The 22,698-nt window shown below is 54.4% G+C and overlaps 1 protein-coding gene across 1 annotated transcript; it reads right to left on the bottom strand.

Moving 5' to 3' along the window:
- Positions 1-703: 703 nt before the first annotated feature.
- fbxo42 (F-box protein 42) lies at positions 704-16,731 on the bottom strand. The gene is made up of 10 exons (XM_031905594.1): positions 16,389-16,731; positions 12,452-12,705; positions 9,960-10,076; positions 9,603-9,737; positions 7,123-7,276; positions 6,675-6,785; positions 4,636-4,732; positions 3,103-3,159; positions 2,780-2,896; positions 704-1,889 (listed from the first exon to the last, which is right to left on the bottom strand). The coding sequence occupies exons 2-10, from the start codon at positions 12,687-12,689 to the stop codon at positions 858-860; spliced, it is 2,058 nt and encodes a 685-aa protein (XP_031761454.1). The 5' UTR covers positions 12,690-12,705; positions 16,389-16,731; the 3' UTR covers positions 704-857.
- Positions 16,732-22,698: the final 5,967 nt, after the last annotated feature.

A 22,698-nucleotide genomic window follows, 5' to 3' on the forward strand; every position in this document is an offset into this window, starting at 1 on the left:
TCAGGGAGACTTACAGCCCCCCGGCCCTACCTGCCCCTATAGTCAGTATAGTGCCCAACCAGCTGTGGCCCATCAGCACCAATGGGTCAGGGTGACATTACAGCCCCCGGCCCTACATGCCCATATAGCCAGACAGTATAGCGCCCAACCAGCTGTGGCCCTGTAAGGCTTTGCCCACACATCACCCTGGGCTGAGGGTCGGGCCGGTGCCACCATGAGTTGCTTTGGGCAGAGGCTGCTGGGAGTTGGCAGCACATAAAGCTAAAATGATTTTTGAGATTTCCATATTGGCTGAAAGCAACGCAAGGGATTTCTGTGGATCCACAGCAGCGAATCAGCAATCACCCCTATTGGAAGCCCCACCCACTGCTTTCAGCCCCCTTGCGCAGCCCAGTATTGCTGCATAGCCAGTCTAACCCTGCTGCCCAGAGCCACTGGACCCCTGCCCTCAGGCAGCTTTATATCCTGAACCCCTGAAAGGTGGGGGCACACAATCTCCTCCAGCCCTTGCCCCCGAGACCAATCAGCCTGGGGCTCACAGCAGGGAAGAGTTGTTTGCAGCAGGAGAAAATGGAAAACCCTGAGCAATGTACAGAAGGAGAGGGCAGAGGCCGGCCCACTGAGGGCAGGGGCCGGCCCACTGAGGGCAGAGGCCAGCCCACTGAGCGCAGAGGCCGGCCCACTGAGGACAGAGCCTGGCCTATTGAGTTCAGCTGTTTTCTTTATTGGCTCGTGTCATCATATCGAGAGCTAAAAACACAAGGGAACAAGTAGTGTAAAACAGTAGAAAGGAAACAAGCGGGGGGGGGGCGGGGCCAGGAGAATGAAGAGTCCGATTGGTTAGCCATTCCGCGACATTATCTCTTCGCTCGTACAAAATACAAGGCGTTGGTTTTGGGGTAATATTTGACGTTCTGTTTCTTGTCCATCAGCCCCCCGAAAATGATCAACTCCCCGCGCCCCTGTACCACCGTGTGCAGGCTGGTCTCGGGGGGCCCCACCACCGAGCTGCTGTTGAACACTTTCCACTTTACCCGGCCCCGCTCCCGGGCCCCCCGAATGTCCAGGGCGTACATCTGCATGGGCTTGCAGTTCATGCTCTGGTACAGGGGCTTGCCCACGTTCAGCGACTGGGGGGGGTGGTGCCCCAAGCGGCGGGCAATGGCGGGCAGGGAATGTCCTTCATTCTGGGCCTGGACTGGTCGGGGGGCAGATTCCGCTCCGCTACTGGGCGAGCCGGGGGACGGCAGGGTGGGGGGGCTCCGAGGGGAAGCGCCGCTTTGGGGTGCAGAGGGGGAGGAGCTAGCCAGGGCTCTGACAGCTTCCAGCCCCCTGCGTAGCGCCCCGGGTGAAACAGCCCCCGAGAGGGTAGTAGTGATGTGCGGGGGGGTGTGAAGCCCATTGGTTTGTTCTGACGGGGTCCGACCGGCAGAGTCCAGCTCCGGGTCCCTACGTTTCCTCTCCCACTCGTAGTCCGACGCTCCAAGGCACAAGTCTCTCTGCTCGGGGAGGGAGTTCTTGCGGGTCCCACACACCTCGGCGGCCGGGGGGGAAAGGACCTGCAGGGGGCTGTCCAGCGAGGCACCGGGAGAAACCCCGCCCCCATTCAGTACAGGGGAAAGGCCGTCCCCCCGGGCCGGGGACAGACTGCCCTCCCTGGAACCGCCTGTGTTCTGTCTCTGAGCCCGGGGGCGGAGCGTTCCCCAGCGCCCATTTACACAGGGGGCCTCGTCTGGGGCCCGGACTGGCGAGTGGGAACGGTATTCCTTGGGGTCAGGGGCCAAGGCGGGGGGAGTAGCGCTGATTGGGGAAGGGCGGGAGTTCAGACTCGGGCTGAGAGGGGCGCGGCCACTGGGTGCCTGGCTGAATACGACTACGCACTGTCCCACCTGCAGGAAGCAGAAATATGTAAATATAGCCGTCATGTGACCAATAAGCCTCCCCACGGGCCCACAGCATTCCTTCTCTGTATATTTGTATTTATACATATGGGTAGGAGGTGCCATAGTGTTTCCCTTAGACAGTACAGTATGGGGGTACAGCTTATTGTGTGCCCAGAACATTCCTTCTCTGTATATTTGTATTTATACATATGGGTAGGGGGTGCCATAGTGTTTCCCTTAGACAGTACAGTATGGGGGTACAGCTTATTGTGTGCCCAGAACATTCCTTCTCTGTATATTTGTATTTATACATATGGGTAGGGGTGCCATAGTGTTTCCCTTAGACAGTACAGTATGGGGGTACAGCTTATTGTGTGCCCAGAACATTCCTTCTCTGTATATTTGTATTTATACATATGGGTAGGGGGTGCCATAGTGTTTCCCTTAGACAGTACAGTATGGGGGTACAGCTTATTGTGTGCCCAGAACATTCCCTCTCTGTATATTTGTATTTATACATATGGGTAGGGGGTGCCATAGTGTTTCCCTTAGACAGTACAGTATGGGGGTACAGCTTATTGTGTGCCCAGAACATTCCCTCTCTGTATATTTGTATTTATACATATGGGTAGGAGGTGCCATAGTGTTTCCCTTAGACAGTACAGTATGGGGGTACAGCTTATTGTGTGCCCAGAACATTCCTTCTCTGTATATTTGTATTTATACATATGGGTAGGGGGTGCCATAGTGTTTCCCTTAGACAGTACAGTATGGGGGTACAGCTTATTGTGTGCCCAGAACATTCCTTCTCTGTATATTTGTATTTATACATATGGGTAGGGGGTGCCATAGTGTTATACAGAACATAAGGGAATGGAGGGCCCCCCCTGACTCACCCTGCAGGCTGGGTGGCACCACAGCTCGGGGGCACCATGCTCCTCATTCTCCACCTTGAGTTGCTGCCAGGTCCAAGGGCACTCGTGCATGTGTAGGAGCCAAGCGTCTTTAAACAGCTGCACAGACAATGACAAGAGATGTACCACAGGCACTGCGCTTACACACCGGGGGGCTCCCTATACACTATTACTGGCACAGTGCTGCCCCCCAACTACACACACTGGCATTACCCTATGGAGACTAATAAATGCCCCATAAAGTATTAAAAACTCCCAGCTGTCAGACTTGGGTGTAACCCCCCAAGGGAGCCCCGAATACTCACAGCGTTTGGGCCTCCACAGCCCCCCAGGATCAGGATGGTCTCTGTATCAATCACTATCTGCAGCGGGAGAGAGAGGGGAGGTCAGTTACTCAGGGAACCAGCTTGTGTGGGACCATGGGAAAGAGAGCAGCCCAGGAGCAGGAACTACAGAGAATCAGAGCTCTGTATCTGGGTAAGTACTGGGGGGAGATTGGATTCACTTACCCAGGGGGAGGTTCCTGTCTGACCATGGGAAAGAGAGCAGCCCAGGAGCAGGAAGTACAGAGAATCAGAGCTCTGTACCTGGGTAAGTACTGGGGGGAGATTGGATTCACTTACCCAGGGGGGAGGTTCCTGCCTGACCATGGGAAAGAGAGCAGCCCAGGAGCAGGAAGTACAGAGAATCAGAGCTCTGTACCTGGGTAAGTACTGGGGGGAGATTGGATTCACTTACCATGGGGGAGGTTCCTGCCTGACCATGGGAAAGAGAGCAGCCCAGGAGCAGGAAGTACAGAGAATCAGAGCTCTGTACCTGGGTAAGTACTGGGGGGAGATTGGATTCACTTACCCAGGGGGAGGTACCTGCCTGACCATGGGAAAGAGAGCAGCCCAGGAGCAGGAAGTACAGAGAATCAGAGCTCTGTACCTGGGTAAGTACTGGGGGGAGATTGGAGTCACTTACCCAGGGGGAGGTTCCTGTCTGACCATGGGAAAGAGAGCAGCCCAGGAGCAGGAAGTACAGAGAATCAGAGCTCTGTACCTGGGTAAGTACTGGGGGGAGATTGGATTCACTTACCCAGGGGGGAGGTACCTGCCTGACCATGGGAAAGAGAGCAGCCCAGGAGCAGGAAGTACAGAGAATCAGAGCTCTGTACCTGGGTAAGTACTGGGGGGAGATTGGATTCACTTACCCGGGGGAGGTACCTGCCTGACCATGGGAAAGAGAGCAGCCCAGGAGCAGGAAGTACAGAGAATCAGAGCTCTGTACCTGGGTAAGTACTGGGGGGAGATTGGATTCACTTACCCAGGGGGGGGGTTCCTGCCTGACCATGGGAAAGAGAGCAGCCCAGGAGCAGGAAGTACAGAGAATCAGAGCTCTGTACCTGGGTAAGTACTGGGGGGAGATTGGATTCACTTACCCAGGGGGGGGTTCCTGCCTGACCATGGGAAAGAGAGCAGCCCAGGAGCAGGAAGTACAGAGAATCAGAGCTCTGTACCTGGGTAAGTACTGGGGGGAGATTGGATTCACTTACCCAGGGGGGGGGTTCCTGCCTGACCATGGGAAAGAGAGCAGCCCAGGAGCAGGAAGTACAGAGAATCAGAGCTCTGTACCTGGGTAAGTACTGGGGGGAGATTGGATTCACTTACCCAGGGGGGGGGTTCCTGCCTGACCATGGGAAAGAGAGCAGCCCAGGAGCAGGAAGTACAGAGAATCAGAGCTCTGTACCTGGGTAAGTACTGGGGGGAGATTGGAGTCACACCAAATATACCACAACACCAATCACTGCTCTAGCCTGGAAATAGTAATATCTGCCCCAGCAGTTGGGCACCTACCTGAGATTGCCCGCCACGAGGATGAGGACAGGAACCAGTAATAGTGGGCTTAGACCATGACCACTGCTCCAGGTCCAGTACCCACACATCATTGCTCCTGGGAGGGGGGACACAGATAATGGGGGTACAGTAAGTAACTAAATGCCCCACAGGACTGAGGAATAAAGTGACAGAATCTGCTACAACCCCAATACCACAAGGTCACTTATATGCTATGGGGCAGAGTAAGGCTTACTACTGACTGGCTGCTATGGGCAGAGTAAGGCTCACTACTGACTGGCTGCTATGGGCAGAGTAAGGCTTACTACTGACTGGCTGCTATGGGGCAGAGTAAGGCTTACTACTGACTGGCTGCTATGGGCAGAGTAAGGCTTACTACTGACTGGCTGCTATAGGGCAGAGTAAGGCTCACTACTGACTGGCTGCTATGGGCAGAGTAAGGCTCACTACTGACTGGCTGCTATGGGCAGAGTAAGACTCACTACTGACTGACTGCTATGGGCAGAGTAAGGCTAACTACTGACTGGCTGCTATGGGCAGAGTAAGGCTCACTACTGACTGGCTGCTATGGGGCAGAGTAAGGCTCACTACTGACTGGCTGCTATGGGCAGAGTAAGGCTCACTACTGACTGGCTGCTATGGGGCAGAGTAAGGCTCACTACTGACTGGCTGCTATAGGGCAGAGTAAGGCTCACTACTGACTGGCTGCTATGGGCAGAGTAAGGCTTACTACTGACTGGCTGCTATGGGGCAGAGTAAGGCTTACTACTGACTGGCTGCTATGGGGCAGAGTAAGGCTTACTACTGACTGGCTGCTATGGGGCAGAGTAAGGCTCACTACTGACTGGCTGCTATGGGGCAGAGTAAGGCTCACTACTGACTGGCTGCTATGGGCAGAGTAAGGCTCACTACTGACTGGCTGCTATGGGCAGAGCAAGGCTCACTACTGACTGGCTGCTATGGGCAGAGTAAGGCTCACTACTGACTGGCTGCTATGGGCAGAGTAAGGCTTACTACTGACTGGCTGCTATGGGCAGAGCAAGGCTACTGACTGGCAGAGTAAGGCTCACTACTGACTGGCTGCTATGGGCAGAGCAAGGCTTACTACTGACTGGCTGCTATGGGGCAGAGTAAGGCTCACTACTGACTGGCTGCTATGGGCAGAGTAAGGCTTACTACTGACTGGCTGCTATGGGCAGAGTAAGGCTTACTACTGACTGGCTGCTATGGGCAGAGTAAGGCTTACTACTGACTGGCTGCTATGGGCAGAGCAAGGCTTCACTACTGACTGGCTGCTATGGCAGAGTAAGGCTCAACTACTGACTGGCTGCTATGGGCAGAGTAAGGCTTACTACTGACCTGGCCGCTGCTATGGGCAGAGCAAGGCTCACTACTGACTGGCAGAGTAAGGCTCACTACTGACTGGCTGCTATGGGCAGAGCAAGGCTTACTACTGACTGGCTGCTATGGGGCAGAGTAAGGCTCACTACTGACTGGCAGAGTAAGGCTCACTACTGACTGGCTGCTATGGGCAGAGCAAGGCTCACTACTGACTGGCTGCTATGGGCAGAGTAAGGCTCACTACTGACTGGCTGCTATGGGCAGAGTAAGGCTTACTACTGACTGGCTGCTATGGGCAGAGCAAGGCTCACTACTGACTGGCAGAGTAAGGCTCACTACTGACTGGCTGCTATGGGCAGAGCAAGGCTTACTACTGACTGGCTGCTATGGGGCAGAGTAAGGCTCACTACTGACTGGCAGAGTAAGGCTCACTACTGACTGGCTGCTATGGGCAGAGTAAGGCTTACTACTGACTGGCTGCTATAGGTTACTATAAAGCTACTTGCTAACTGGTTGCTGAAGGCTGCAGCCGATTGGTTGCTGTTGGTAGAGTTCTGCTAGCTGCTGTACCACTAACGCTATCTGCTGATTGGCTGCTGCTTGGCCCATGCCAGTTGTACTTTCCCATCTCTCCCCGCTCAGTGTAAGTTCTGCTCTAGTCGAACGAATAGGCAAGAAAATAGAAAATATCTACTCACATTTGGCGAGAGCCCAAGGAGCCCCCAAACACTATCATCTTATCTCCAATGACGCAGGACGAGTGCCCGGCCATAGGTGGGGGCCCGTGCGTTGTGACGATACAGTTCCACCTGGAAAGCAAAAGGGCAATCAGCCTGCATTCTTATTGCCCCCAGCTGCCCCATATGCCCTGTAGCAATGGTGTAAGACCTGCAGTCCCCTAATATAGGAAAATTATAATGTCACACAGGGAAGTCAATGGAGCAGACTGGGGGCAATTATAATTCCCTGAAGGGCCAAGTCCGGCCCACGAGTCTCCAGTCGGTGTTACTCCGCAGGTCCAGTTGGGTGAGACGTATCAGTACCAGATCCTGTCGGTTCTACCAGGCACCCGAATACCCCCGCTCTGTACAGCGGCCATGACAGCACAAACCAATCAGGCTCTTTGTTCCTTCATTTCCCACTTACCAGTTTTTGGAAGGCGAGTAGGTGTGAATTTCATCAAAAAATCGCTCAGGTTGGTGTAATGGATAAGGACTGGGTCGGGTCCAACCTCCGAACAGAACCAGCAGCTCCTTGTACACAACAAGTGTGGCCCCAGCCTTGGGCGAGGGGTAGGAACCTGCAACATCAAACTAACATTTACCCCATCAGAATATAATGTACCAGTAATGCCCCCACTGTACCTGCCCCAGGGCTCTGCCCCTCAGAATATAATGTACCAGTAATGCCCCCACTGTACCTGCCCCAGGGCTCTGCCCCTCAGAATATAATGTACCAGTAATGCCCCTACTGTACCTGCCCCAGGGCTCTGCCCCTCAGAATATAATGTACCAGTAATGCCCCTACTGTACCTGCCCCAGGGCTCTGCCCCTCAGAATATAATGTACCAGTAATGCCCCTACTGTACCTGCCCCAGGGCTCTGCCACTCAGAATATAATGTACCAGTAATGCCCCCACTGTACCTCCCCCAGGGCTCTGCCCCTCAGAATATAATGTACCAGTAATGCCCCTACTGTACCTGCCCCAGGGCTCTGCCCCTCAGAATATAATGTACCAGTAATGCCCCTACTGTACCTGCCCCAGGGCTCTGCCCCTCAGAATATAATGTACCAGTAATGCCCCTACTGTACCTGCCCCAGGGCTCTGCCCCTCAGAATATAATGTACCAGTAATGCCCCTACTGTACCTGCCCCAGGGCTCTGCCCCTCAGAATATAATGTACCAGTAATGCCCCTACTGTACCTGCCCCAGGACTCTGCCCCTCAGAATATAATGTACCAGTAATGCCCCTACTGTACCTCCCCCAGGGCTCTGCCCCTCAGAATATAATGTACCAGTAATGCCCCTACTGTACCTACCCCAGGGCTCTGCCCCTCAGAATATAATGTACCAGTAATGCCCCTACTGTACCTACCCCAGGGCTCTGCCCCTCAGAATATAATGTACCAGTAATGCCCCTACTGTACCTACCCCAGGGCTCTGCCCCTCAGAATATAATGTACCAGTAACCCCAGGATTTTGTCCCTCAGGATATAAATGTAATTAAGGGAAAGGTACATGATTACTGGTACAATATACCCCATGGAGTTATGGGTATACACGCTTTCCATCTCATATTCTGTATTTGGCTCCATGATACACGTGTTAAAGGGTAACTATACTTGGCATTATACCTGGTCCCGCTTGCATTTGCCCTGTTTTGGTAGGAGAATCCCCCCTCGCCCATTACATACCCAGGGGCAGAGCTTCCGACACAGCAACCAAAATCAGAATAAACAGAATACCATGTAGTTCCTTGTCGAGAGCTTTGGGGGCCCCCCCTCCCCACACATGGCAGAAGAGGATCCATGTTGTACCCAAGTGCCAGCTCCCCCCCCCCGGCAGTGCCCGGCAGCCACCCCAGACAGAGGCAGGGAATGGCTGGGAGAGGGCTGCACAGTCCTGGAAGCAGAAGGGTGGGATTGTAACGGCCCCTCCCGTGGGATCCCAGGCTGCAGCTCATTCTCAGGGGGGGGAGCTGGGAATTTGCCTCACAGGCGCCTAATCCTAAACATGCAGGGACACGGGAACAGGGGAGAACCCTACGGAGACACGAGCAGGGAAATAAGTGGCACCAACCCACTGCCAGGCTATGGGTGGGCAAGAACACTCTATACTGCCCCTACAGGGCACAGCATAGCACTGCAGGCAGCAGCAGGCAGGCCTATAGATCAGACATGGCCTCTGGGGGCTCAAGGGGCAAAGGACCAATGAAACCAGTGGCAGGTCTGGCAACTGACAGAGCAACACTTGTGCTGGGGGGCTGCGCATGATGGGGCCAGGGAATGCATACATGGTATATGGTGCCCCCCCCCCGGCTCCATCATTGGACTGAATATCCCTAAGTGAGTGCTACTCAGGGGAGGGCAACAGGGGAACAGACTTTTAGTATAATGTAGCAAGTGCTATTCTGAGACAATCTGCAATTGGTCTTCATTGTTTTTTTTATTTGTTTGTTTAGCAGCTCATCAGTTTGGAATTTCAGCAGCCATCTGGTTGCCAGGGTCCTATTTAACCTAGCAACCAGGCAGTGGTTTGAAAGAGAAACTGTTATATCAATAGAGGAGGCCATACATAGAAAGATAAGGAATAAAAAGTAACAATAAATCTGGAACCTCACAGAGCAATAGGGTTTGGCTGCCGGGGTCAGTGACCCCCATTTGAAAGCTGCAAAAGAGTCAGAAGAGGAAGGGAAATAATAAAAAATGAAGACCAACTGAAAAGTGGCTAAGAATAGGCTATTCTATAACATACTAACAGTTAACCTGAAGTAACCTTCAGGTATATGTAGAGCCTGGTCTGCTTCTGCTCTTCTCTCTGCCTGTGTAGTAGTAGAACTACAGCTACAATAAATAGCGCCATGCCCCCACCTTAGTGCCCACCCTGTACCCCCACATCCACTCACCAGAGGCCAAGGGTCGGATCCACTCTTTGCTGTTCAGATCCAGTCTCCATAGGTCATTGAACGCAGCGTTGCAGCTACTCTGGGTGCAGCCCCCAAACACGTACATGGATTGGTTGGCGTCGTAATAGCAGGCACCTGGGCAGGGGGCACAGTGAGGGAGGGGTTCAGCGGGCCATGGGTTGCTAGGAAACGACTGCTCCAATCAAACACAGAATAGACACACACACACACACATACTTGGCCCTGCCAGGAAACAATATGGCTTCACAGGTTACTGGCGAGGGGAGGGGCCAAGTCTGTGAGTGTCCCGCCCACGTGCAGGGACAGGGGATGTGTATGGGACCCCATGGTACTTACTGTGGGAGAAGCGCTGAGTGATTGGCGTCCCTGGGTATGGGTAGGTCCGACTCTCCCATTGGATGTTTCCATCTTGCACTGCTTTAATAAAGCCATGGTAACACTGGTGGGCTACCCCTGCGGGGGGGGGGGGGGGGAGAGAGACATCAGATTAAATACAATCTAATAAATAAACTCTCATTCCGACCCACAATCCATTCATTCCTCTCTCTACTGCTGCTCCTGTAGCACAAATGAGCCTTGCAGGCTTCCTTACAGCTCTGTTAAAGGAGAAGTTACAATCACTGGGGGTGCCAGTCTTCATTCTTTATTATTTGCAGTCTTTGATTTATTCAGCCTTTTGTTCAGCATACTCTCCAGTTTGGGATTTCAAAGGGTACCTGGTTGCTAGGGTCCAATTTAACCTAGCAACCAGGCCACAGTTTTAAAGAGAGACAGCAATATGAATAGAATGATAAGGAATAGAAAGTAGCAATAACAATAAAACTGGAGCCTCACAGAGCAATAGGGTTTGGCTGCCGGGGTCAGTGACCCCCATTTGAAAGCTGCAAAGAGGCAGAAGAAGAAGGCAAATAATTCAAAAACTGTAACAAATAAAAAATGAAGACCAATTGAAAAGTTGCTAGGAATAGGCCATTCTATAACATACTAACAGTTAACCACCCTCCCTCTTGCAGGCAACTCCTGTAAGAGCAGAACAATTGGAGAAAAAGCCCTCAATAACAACTGAATTGAAAAAATGTTTTGGAAGGTGAACTTCCCCTTTAAAAGGGCAAGGCCAGAAAAGCCTAATAATGCAGTGATGCTTTGTGGCTGCTGGGAAGTTACAGGCAGAACAGAAAGGAAAACCAACCAACGGCCAAGCGCAAGGGGGCTCAGTGCCGGCCCATCTAGAACATTCTACAAGTGACTCTAAAGGGCAACTTTCCTCTCAGTCACTCGCAGGAAGGGAAAGTATTCCAACCATTTCCTATTGGACGGCTGGGGCCCTGCGCTATTTCCCACACCGGGCCGCCCCCCGGATGAATGAGACTTAGCGCAGCGTTAGCAATGCCCCCCCTTATCTCCCGCACTCACACATATGAGTAATATACTCCCATCCTTATAAGGGCATGAACCTGAAGTGCAGCCCTGGGCTGGGAGTCGTGGGCCCGCAGTGAATAATGCAGTGACGACATGGCAGCTCCTTGGCACCCTGCACATCTCATTTCCCCTCTCATCAGAGGGATCGGCCCTGATCTTCTAAACAAAGTTACGAGTATAAATCACTGAACAGCAGCCAACTTGCCATTCATTCCATGGTTTTTACATCTAGATTCTTTCCCTGACAAAAAGGGGGACCCATAGGAGCCCCCCGAAAGCCAGATGAGGCCACAACAGAGCCAGCAAGGGGACCCAGGGGAGGGCATCTGCCAGAGGCAGCAAGGGGACCCAGGGGAGGCCCATCCGGCACAGCCAGCAAGGGGACCCAGGGGAGGCCCATCCGGCACAGCCAGCAAGAGGACCCAGGGGAGGCCCATCCGGCACAGCCAGCAAGAGGACCCAGGGGAGGCCCATCCGGCACAGCCAGCAAGGGGACCCAGGGGAGGGCATCCGGCACAGCCAGCAAGGGGACCCAGGGGGGGGCATCCGGCACAGCCAGCAAGGGGACCCAGGGGAGGCCCATCCGGCACAGCCAGCAAGGGGACCCAGGGGAGGCCCATCCGGCACAGCCAGCAAGGGGACCCAGGGGAGGGCATCCGGCACAGCCAGCAAGGGGACCCAGGGGAGGCCCATCCGGCACAGCCAGCAAGGGGACCCAGGGGAGGGCATCCGGCACAGCCAGCAAGGGGACCCAGGGGAGGCCCATCCGGCACAGCCAGCAAGGGGACCCAGGGGGGGGCATCCGGCACAGCCAGCAAGGGGACCCAGGGGAGGCCCATCCGGCACAGCCAGCAAGGGGACCCAGGGGAGGCCCATCCGGCACAGCCAGCAAGGGGACCCAGGGGGGGGCATCCGGCACAGCCAGCAAGGGGACCCAGGGAGACAACTGCATGGCACCACCAAGCAAATTAAAGTAAACCTTGTGCTGCCTTGGAACCATTCTACCCCCTATGCTGCTCCGAGCCTTCCCCATGGCCCCCGCCCCACTTATCTTTGTGTCCCTGAGGAGGTGAGATGGGGCCGTGCCAGATGTACCTAATGGGTTGAATTTCCAGCATTCAGGTACTTATAGTATGGGGGCTGCTTCCTGCCACCCCTGCTAACTGCCACCTGAGGCCATGCATTATGGAAGGAGCCGCCATATTACAATGTACTGTTACACAGAATATACGTGGGTGCTGGGTGCCAGGGGGCGGGGCTGCTCAGGGCTACAGACTACTAATAACCCCCCAAACCATTCCCAAAGGCAAATCACAAGCAGGGATTATACATTCTACTAGTGGTGCCCGGGTCGGCCCGAAACCCGCCAATGCATTCCATGCCCAGTACAACAGGGGGAGCACACTTACCCTTTATGAGCCGGTACCACTTCTTGCACACTAGGGCGGCAGTCTTGTGCTCCTGGTAGGGAGACAGGAAGGACAGGATGTACTCGAGCACCTCCTCTGGCATCTCTGCCATCAGCTGGCTGTGCCTGCCCCTCAGTCTCGCCCCTCGGGGGGGCAGCTCCTCGTCCTGTTCCATCGTTCCTTCCTCCGAGTCGATGGCCATAAATGCATCGTCTTCACTTTCAGAAGAGACAGCCATGGCATCTCACCAACCCCTGCCGGGGAGAACAGCCACATCTTACAGCCGGGTTTGTGTTTATTTAAAGGGGAAGTAAAGGAAGAATAAAAGGTGGACACATTTGCATTAAAGGGGAGCTTCATTATTACATAAAGTCCTATTCCGAGCAACTTTCCAATAGGTCTTCATTATTTATTTCATATTGTTTTTATTTCCCTTCCTCTACTAACACTTTCCAGCCTTCAAATGGGGGTCACTGACCCCGGCAGCCAAAACCTATCGCTCTGAGGCTCCAGTTTTATTATTATTGTTACTTTTTATTCCTTTTTTCTCTACTCACCCCCCCCCCCCCCCATTCATATACCAGCCTCTCATCAAAACTCCTCCCTGGTTGCTAGGGTAATTTGGACCCTAGCAACCAGATAGCTGCTGAAACTCCAAACTAGAGAGCTGCTGTATTTTGTGGCCTATTTTGGGGAAGGTTTGATTCAATGGACCTGTAGGTGCTTCCTGTGCCCAATGTGCCACACTTGCCCGCTGCTCCCAGGTCCTTGCCCATTTGCCCCTTTCCAATAGTAGAACTTACGGATCATTTGCCCAGTACCTTAGTACTACAAGGACTAAGGGGCCTGAAGTGGGCCAAACTTCCCCACCCGGTACAGCACAAGAGAATCTGGACCTAGCAAGGGGAGGCGCACAATTCAGAAGATAAATAATGTGACTGTCCCACTATTATATGAGGAGGATGGGGTTCAGCCCACAAGCACAGAGCAAATAGCTCTCGTGCCAGGGGTAACGGTTGCCTTGGCATAAGAGAGAGTGGTTTGTATCTCACACAAATTATGTATATGGCTGGCAGAAAGCCAAATGCCAGTAGGTGCCCCAGCCCTGGGCACAGATACCCAATATCTGTATCAAGCCCAAAGCTCCCCTCTATTCTGCCCCACTGTGTGTCTATAGGAGGAGCCCAAGCTGTGCCCACTCTCCCTTTCTGTAGCCAGCTGGCATCCCCCGAGGGGCACAGATAGCTCCATACAGAACCCGCCGATGTCTCTCTGGCACTGCAGAAACCCAGGCAGGGAGGCAGCGGGCGCTGTTTATGGAACCGCAGAACCAGGGCAGGGCACAACATTCTGTGCCAATTAACTCTCCCGGCTAATTAGCCACCTAGAAAATGCTGGAATGGAGCAGGGGGGGCAGGGGATCTGCCTGGGCACAGCCCGCAGGGTATAATGGGGGGGCAATTGCAGTAAATGAACCCAATGAACTCTCAGTAGCTGTCTCTTCTCTTTCTTCCTGCGCCACTCACAGTGCCAATTTACTGCCCCGGAGTAGGGGGCACAGACTGTGCCAATGTACTGCCCCGGAGTAGGGGGCACAGACTGTGCCAATATCCTGCCCCGGGGGGGGGCACAGACTGTGCCAATATACTGCCCCGGGGTAGGGGGCACAGACTGTGCCAATGTACTGCCCCGGGGTAGGGGGCACAGACTGTGCCAATGTACTGCCCCGGGGTAGGGGGCACAGACTGTGCCAATATACTGCCCCAGGGGAGCCACAGACTGTGCCAATGTACTGCCCCGGGGGGGCACAGACTGTGCCAATATACTGCACCGGGGTAGGGGACACAGACTGTGCCAATATCCTGCCCCGGGGGGGGGGCACAGACTGTGCCAATATACTGCCCCGGGGTAGGGGGCACAGACTGTGCCAATATACTGCCCCGGGGGGGGGGCACAGACTGTGCCAATATCCTGCCCCGGGGGGGGGCACAGACTGTGCCAATATACTGCCCCGGGGTAGGGGGCACAGACTGTGCCAATATACTGCCCCGGGGGGGGGCACAGACTGTGCCAATATCCTGCCCCGGGGGGGGCACAGACTGTGCCAATATACTGCCCCGGGGTAGGGGGCACAGACTGTGCCAATATACTGCACCGGGGTAGGGGACACAGACTGTGCCAATATCCTGCCCCGGGGGGGGCACAGACTGTGCCAATATCCTGCCCCGGGGGGGGGCACAGACTGTGCCAATATACTGCCCCGGGGTAGGGGGCACAGACTGCCACCTTTGCTTGGTTCTGCCCTGCAGTCTCACTGTCTCTCTCATTCCCAGACCTATATCCGTCCCTTGCAGTCTAACTTGTCTCACTCCCTGAGGCCTCGCATCCGCCCCTCAGCAGGACAGTCTCTCTTACATAAACAGTCACATATCTGGCCCTGCAGTCTGGCCTGTCTCCGATTCCCAGGCAGCGTTTCCCATTCCCAAACAGTCGCACACCCACCTCTCATTGCCTTACGCATCTCTCTTATATTCCCAGACGCTCTCACACCCTACAGTCTGTCTCTCTCATTCCCCAGAGTCCTATCCTTCCTTCAGTCCCAACAGTCTCACCTGTCTGTCTCTCTCATTCCCCAGAGTCCTATCCCTCCTTCAGTCCCAGCAGTCTCACCTGTCTGTCTCTCTCATTCCCCAGAGTCCTATCCTTCCTTCAGTCCCAACAGTCTCACCTGACTGTCCCTCTCATTCCCCAGAGTCCTATCCTTCAGTCCCAGCAGTCTCACCTGTCTGTCTCTCTCATTCCCCAGAGTCCTATCCTTCCTTCAGTCCCAACAGTCTCACCTGTCTGTCTCTCTCATTCCCCAGAGTCCTATCCTTCAGTCCCAGCAGTCTCACCTGTCTGTCTCTCTCATTCCCCAGAGTCCTATCCTTCCTTCAGTCCCAACAGTCTCACCTGTCTGTCTCTCTCATTCCCCAGAGTCCTATCCTTCAGTCCCAGCAGTCTCACCTGTCTGTCTCTCTCATTCCCCAGAGTCCTATCCTTCAGTCCCAGCAGTCTCACCTGTCTGTCTCTCTCATTCCCCAGAGTCCTATCCTTCAGTCCCAGCAGTCTCACCTGTCTGTCTCTCTCATTCCCCAGAGTCCTACATCCTTCAGTCCCAGCAGTCTCACCTGTCTGTCTCTCTCATTCCCCAGAGTCCTACATCCTTCAGTCCCAGCAGTCTCACCTGTCTGTCTCTCTCATTCCCCAGAGTCCTATCCTTCAGTCCCAGCAGTCTCACCTGTCTGTCTCTCTCATTCCCCAGAGTCCTATCCTTCAGTCCCAGCAGTCTGACCTGTCTGTCTCTCTCATTCCCCAGAGTCCTATCCTTCAGTCCCAGCAGTCTCACCTGTCTGTCTCTCTCATTCCCCAGAGTCCTATCCTTCAGTCCCAGCAGTCTCACCTGTCTGTCTCTCTCATTCCCCAGAGTCCTATCCTTCAGTCCCAGCAGTCTCACCTGTCTGTCTCTCTCATTCCCCAGAGTCCTATCCTTCAGTCCCAGCAGTCTCACCTGTCTGTCTCTCTCATTCCCCAGAGTCCTACATCCTTCAGTCCCAGCAGTCTCACCTGTCTCTCTCATATTCCCAGATGCTCTCACATTTATACCTTAGACCCTGCTGTCTAACAGTCTCTATCTCTCCATCTCATATTCCCAGAAAGTCTCACTGTATTTCTCTAAAATTGCCAGGCAGTCTCATATCTGAGCGGAGCTGCAGTCTCACGTGTGACAGTCCCTTTCCTCCCATTCCCTGACAGTCTTATTCTCAAGCCTCCCGGCTGCGCAGTCTCACCTGTGTCCCTAATATTCCCAGTCTCATACCCCCCCGGCCCTACAGCCTGACATGTACCTTCCCCAGTCCCCCCTCCCCAATCCCTGCCTCTGGCCCGGCTGTCTCACCCGATTTCTCTCTGTCCCGCAGGCCGGGCCCGGTCCCTCCCGGTATCTCCTCAGTCACGGAGCCGCCATCTTCCCTTTAGCGGCTGATGGGAGAATGGTACGGACAACGCGTGAGCGCGCACGCACAGCCCCTGTGACGCGCACGTGCAAATCAATTAGCAGCCGAGGGCGCAGAAGGCGAAAGCGCCATGTTATGAAGGTCACAAAAAAATGAGACGCATTAAGACCGGACGTTCACGCCATACGCCATCTTGTGTGGGGCAGCTAAACGTCACATAGACTCACACGTCGGCGCTGCTATTGGCTGAATGAAACTTCACGGTTGAGACAAGTTTGGGCGGATACTGACGACCGTGGGAGAATGTGAGCGAAAGGAAAGTGGGCGCCATGTTGGGAAGGGCACGGCTCTTTATAGGCGAAAGGGACGCCATGTTGGGAAGGGCACGGCTCTTTATAGGCGAAAGGGACGCCATGTTGGGAAGGGCACGGCTCTTTATAGGCGAAAGGGACGCCATGTTGGGAAGGGCACGGCTCTATATAGGCGAAAGGGACGCCATGTTGGGAAGGGCGCGGCTCTATATAGGCGGAAGGGGACGCCATGTTGTGAGGGGCGCGGAGATATGTGATTTATACTAGAGAATTGCTGAGTTCTAAGTTAATTTCTGCTTGTGTTGTAACTTGACTTTCTGTTTTATTTGCCCTTGTTCATTACCTGCCCTACTGGCCCCTCCCACAGCTGCTTCTTACAGGGAATTTCCTTACCTGGTAAAAGCAATGGGGAATCAGCATCAGCTCCCATGGCCCCTAGCGCCAAATCCCCTCCTATTCTACCCGCGTAGATTGTAAGCTCTGTGGGACAGGGACCCCCCCAAACACTCACCTACAGCCGGGCCCTGCCATATAATGGGGTATGTTCTACTGAAAGGGACCCCCCCAAACACTCACCTACAGCCGGGCTCTGCCATATAATGGGGTATGTTCTACTGAAAGGGACCCCCCCAAACACTCACCTACAGCCGGGCTCTGCCATATAATGGGGTATGTTCTACTGAAAGGGACCCCCCCAAACACTCACCTACAGCCGGGCCCTGCCATATAATGGGGTATGTTCTACTGAAAGGGACCCCCCCAAACACTCACCTACAGCCGGGCCCTGCCATATAATGGGGTATGTTCTACTGAAAGGGACCCCCCCAAACACTCACCTACAGCCGGGCCCTGCCATATAATGGGGTATATTCTACTGAAAGGGACCCCCCCAAACACTCACCTACAGCCGGGCCCTGCCATATAATGGGGTATGTTCTACTGAAAGGGACCCCCCCAAACACTCACCTACAGCCGGGCCCTGCCATATAATGGGGTATGTTCTACTGAAAGGGACCCCCCCCCAAACACTCACCTACAGCCGGGGCTCTGCCATATAATGGGGTATGTTCTACTGAAAGGGACCCCCCCCCCAAACACTCACCTACAGCCGGGCTCTGCCATATAATGGGGTATGTTCTACTGAAAGGGACCCCCCCAAACACCCACCTACAGCCGGGCCCTGCCATATAATGGGGTATGTTCTACTGAAAGGGACCCCCCCAAACACTCACCTACAGCCGGGCTCTGCCATATAATGGGGTATGTTCTACTGAAAGGGACCCCCCCAAACACTCACCTACAGCCGGGCCCTGCCATATAATGGGGTATGTTCTACTGAAAGGGACCCCCCCAAACACCCACCTACAGCCGGGCCCTGCCATATAATGGGGTATGTTCTACTGAAAGGGACCCCCCCCAAAACACTCACCTACAGCCGGGCCCTGCCATATAATGGGGTATGTTCTACTGAAAGGGACCCCCCCAAACACTCACCTACAGCCGGGCCCTGCCATATAATGGGGTATGTTCTACTGAAAGGGACCCCCCCAAACACTCACCTACAGCCGGGCCCTGCCATATAATGGGGTATGTTCTACTGAAAGGGACCCCCCCAAACACTCACCTACAGCCGGGCCCTGCCATATAATGGGGTATGTTCTACTGAAAGGGACCCCCCCAAACACCCACCTACAGCCGGGCCCTGCCATATAATGGGGTATGTTCTACTGAAAGGGACCCCCCCAAACACCCACCTACAGCCGGGCCCTGCCATATAATGGGGTATGTTCTACTGAAAGGGACCCCCCCAAACACCCACCTACAGCCGGGCTCTGCCATATAATGGGGTATGTTCTACTGAAAGGGACCCCCCCAAACACTCACCTACAGCCGGGCTCTGCCATATAATGGGGTATGTTCTACTGAAAGGGACCCCCCCCAAACACTCACCTACAGCCGGGCCCTGCCATATAATGGGGTATGTTCTACTGAAAGGGACCCCCCCAAACACTCACCTACAGCCGGGCCCTGCCATATAATGGGGTATGTTCTACTGAAAGGGACCCCCCCAAACACTCACCTACAGCCGGGCCCTGCCATATAATGGGGTATGTTCTACTGAAAGGGACCCCCCCAAACACCCACCTACAGCCGGGCTCTGCCATATAATGGGGTATGTTCTACTGAAAGGGACCCCCCCAAACACTCACCTACAGCCGGGCCCTGCCATATAATGGGTTATGTTCTACTGAAAGGGACCCCCCCAAACACCCACCTACAGCCGGGCCCTGCCATATAATGGGGTATGTTCTACTGAAAGGGACCCCCCCAAACACCCACCTACAGCCGGGCTCTGCCATATAATGGGGTATGTTCTACTGAAAGGGACCCCCCCAAACACTCACCTACAGCCGGGCTCTGCCATATAATGGGGTATGTTCTACTGAAAGGGACCCCCCCAAACACTCACCTACAGCCGGGCCCTGCCATATAATGGGGTATGTTCTACTGAAAGGGACCCCCCCCAAACACTCACCTACAGCCGGGCCCTGCCATATAATGGGTATGTTCTACTGAAAGGGACCCCCCCCAAACACCCACCTACAGCCGGGCTCTGCCATATAATGGGGTATGTTCTACTGAAAGGGACCCCCCCCAAACACTCACCTACAGCCGGGCTCTGCCATATAATGGGGTATGTTCTACTGAAAGGGACCCCCCCCAAACACTCACCTACAGCCGGGCTCTGCCATATAATGGGGTATGTTCTACTGAAAGGGACCCCCCCCAAACACTCACCTACAGCCGGGCTCTGCCATATAATGGGGTATGTTCTACTGAAAGGGACCCCCCCAAACACCCACCTACAGCCGGGCCCTGCCATATAATGGGGTATGTTCTACTGAAAGGGACCCCCCCAAACACTCACCTACAGCCGGGCTCTGCCATATAATGGGGTATGTTCTACTGAAAGGGACCCCCCCAAACACTCACCTACAGCCGGGCCCTGCCATATAATGGGGTATGTTCTACTGAAAGGGACCCCCCCAAACACTCACCTACAGCCGGGCTCTGCCATATAATGGGGTATGTTCTACTGAAAGGGACCCCCCCAAACACTCACCTACAGCCGGGCCCTGCCATATAATGGGGTATGTTCTACTGAAAGGGACCCCCCCAAACACTCACCTACAGCCGGGCTCTGCCATATAATGGGGTATGTTCTACTGAAAGGGACCCCCCCAAACACTCACCTACAGCCGGGCCCTGCCATATAATGGGGTATGTTCTACTGAAAGGGACCCCCCCAAACACTCACCTACAGCCGGGCCCTGCCATATAATGGGGTATGTTCTACTGAAAGGGACCCCCCCAAACACCCACCTACAGCCGGGCCCTGCCATATAATGGGGTATGTTCTACTGAAAGGGACCCCCCCCAAACACTCACCTACAGCCGGGCTCTGCCATATAATGGGGTATGTTCTACTGAAAGGGACCCCCCCAAACACTCACCTACAGCCGGGCTCTGCCATATAATGGGGTATGTTCTACTGAAAGGGACCCCCCAAACACTCACCTACAGCCGGGCCCTGCCATATAATGGGGTATGTTCTACTGAAAGGGACCCCCCCCCCAAACACTCACCTACAGCCGGGCTCTGCCATATAATGGGGTATGTTCTACTGAAAGGGACCCCCCCAAACACTCACCTACAGCCGGGCCCTGCCATATAATGGGGTATGTTCTACTGAAAGGGACCCCCCCAAACACCCACCTACAGCCGGGCCCTGCCATATAATGGGGTATGTTCTACTGAAAGGGACCCCCCAAACACTCACCTACAGCCGGGCTCTGCCATATAATGGGGTATGTTCTACTGAAAGGGACCCCCCCAAACACCCACCTACAGCCGGGCTCTGCCATATAATGGGGTATGTTCTACTGAAAGGGACCCCCCCAAACACTCACCTACAGCCGGGCTCTGCCATATAATGGGGTATGTTCTACTGAAAGGGACCCCCCCAAACACTCACCTACAGCCGGGCTCTGCCATATAATGGGGTATGTTCTACTGAAAGGGACCCCCCCAAACACCCACCTACAGCCGGGCCCTGCCATATAATGGGGTATGTTCTACTGAAAGGGACCCCCCCAAACACTCACCTACAGCCGGGCCCTGCCATATAATGGGGTATGTTCTACTGAAAGGGACCCCCCCAAACACTCACCTACAGCCGGGCTCTGCCATATAATGGGGTATGTTCTACTGAAAGGGACCCCCCCAAACACCCACCTACAGCCGGGCTCTGCCATATAATGGGGTATGTTCTACTGAAAGGGACCCCCCCAAACACTCACCTACAGCCGGGCTCTGCCATATAATGGGGTATGTTCTACTGAAAGGGACCCCCCCAAACACTCACCTACAGCCGGGCTCTGCCATATAATGGGGTATGTTCTACTGAAAGGGACCCCCCCAAACACTCACCTACAGCCGGGCTCTGCCATATAATGGGGTATGTTCTACTGAAAGGGACCCCCCCAAACACTCACCTACAGCCGGGCTCTGCCATATAATGGGGTATGTTCTACTGAAAGGGACCCCCCCAAACACTCACCTACAGCCGGGCCCTGCCATATAATGGGGTATGTTCTACTGAAAGGGACCCCCCCAAACACCCACCTACAGCCGGGCTCTGCCATATAATGGGGTATGTTCTACTGAAAGGGACCCCCCCAAACACTCACCTACAGCCGGGCTCTGCCATATAATGGGGTATGTTCTACTGAAAGGGACCCCCCCAAACACTCACCTACAGCCGGGCTCTGCCATATAATGGGGTATGTTCTACTGAAAGGGACCCCCCCAAACACTCACCTACAGCCGGGCTCTGCCATATAATGGGGTATGTTCTACTGAAAGGGACCCCCCCAAACACTCACCTACAGCCGGGCTCTGCCATATAATGGGGTATGTTCTACTGAAAGGGACCCCCCCAAACACTCACCTACAGCCGGGCCCTGCCATATAATGGGGTATGTTCTACTGAAAGGGACCCCCCCAAACACTCACCTACAGCCGGGCCCTGCCATATAATGGGGTATGTTCTACTGAAAGGGACCACCCCCCAAACACCCACCTACAGCCGGGCCCTGCCATATAATGGGGTATGTTCTACTGAAAGGGACCCCCCCAAACACTCACCTACAGCCGGGCTCTGCCATATAATGGGGTATGTTCTACTGAAAGGGACCACCCCCAAACACCCACCTACAGCCGGGCCCTGCCATATAATGGGGTATGTTCTACTGAAAGGGACCACCCCCAAACACTCACCTACAGCCGGGCCCTGCCATATAATGGGGTATGTTCTACTGAAAGGGACCACCCCCAAACACTCACCTACAGCCGGGCCCTGCCATATAATGGGGTATGTTCTTTCTACTGAAAGGGACCACCCCCCAAACACTCACCTACAGCCGGGCCCTGCCATATAATGGGGTATGTTCTACTGAAAGGGACCCCCCAAACACTCACCTACAGCCGGGCCCTGCCATATAATGGGGTATGTTTCTACTGAAAGGGACCACCCCCAAACACTCACCTACAGCCGGGCCCTGCCATATAATGGGGTATGTTCTACTGAAAGGGACCCCCCCAAACACCCACCTACAGCCGGGCTCTGCCCATATAATGGGGTATGTTCTACTGAAAGGGACCCCCCAAACACTCACCTACAGCCGGGCCCTGCCATATAATGGGGTATGTTCTACTGAAAGGGACCACCCCCCAAACACTCACCTACAGCCGGGCTCTGCCATATAATGGGGTATGTTCTACTGAAAGGACCACCCCCCAAACACTCACCTACAGCCGGGCTCTGCCATATAATGGGGTATGTTCTACTGAAAGGGACCCCCCAAACACTCACCTACAG

The sequence above is a fragment of the Xenopus tropicalis genome, chromosome 7, assembly GCF_000004195.4.
Source record: "Xenopus tropicalis strain Nigerian chromosome 7, UCB_Xtro_10.0, whole genome shotgun sequence".
Lineage (NCBI taxonomy): Eukaryota > Metazoa > Chordata > Amphibia > Anura > Pipidae > Xenopus > Xenopus tropicalis.

What these genes read in the sequence shown, in the direction of transcription:
- fbxo42 (XM_031905594.1), bottom strand. Translation starts at nt 12,689, where the DNA reads ATGGCTGTCTCTTCTGAAAGTGAAGACGATGCATTTATGGCCATCGAC. An exon ending in CACTCAGCGCTTCTCCCACA is followed by an intron (nt 9,738 to 9,959) that starts GTAAGTACCATG and finishes CCCCCTGCCCAG; the next exon opens with GTGCCTGCTATTACGACGCC. An exon ending in CTCGTGGCGGGCAATCTCAG is followed by an intron (nt 3,160 to 4,635) that starts GTAGGTGCCCAA and finishes CTCCCGCTGCAG; the next exon opens with ATAGTGATTGATACAGAGAC.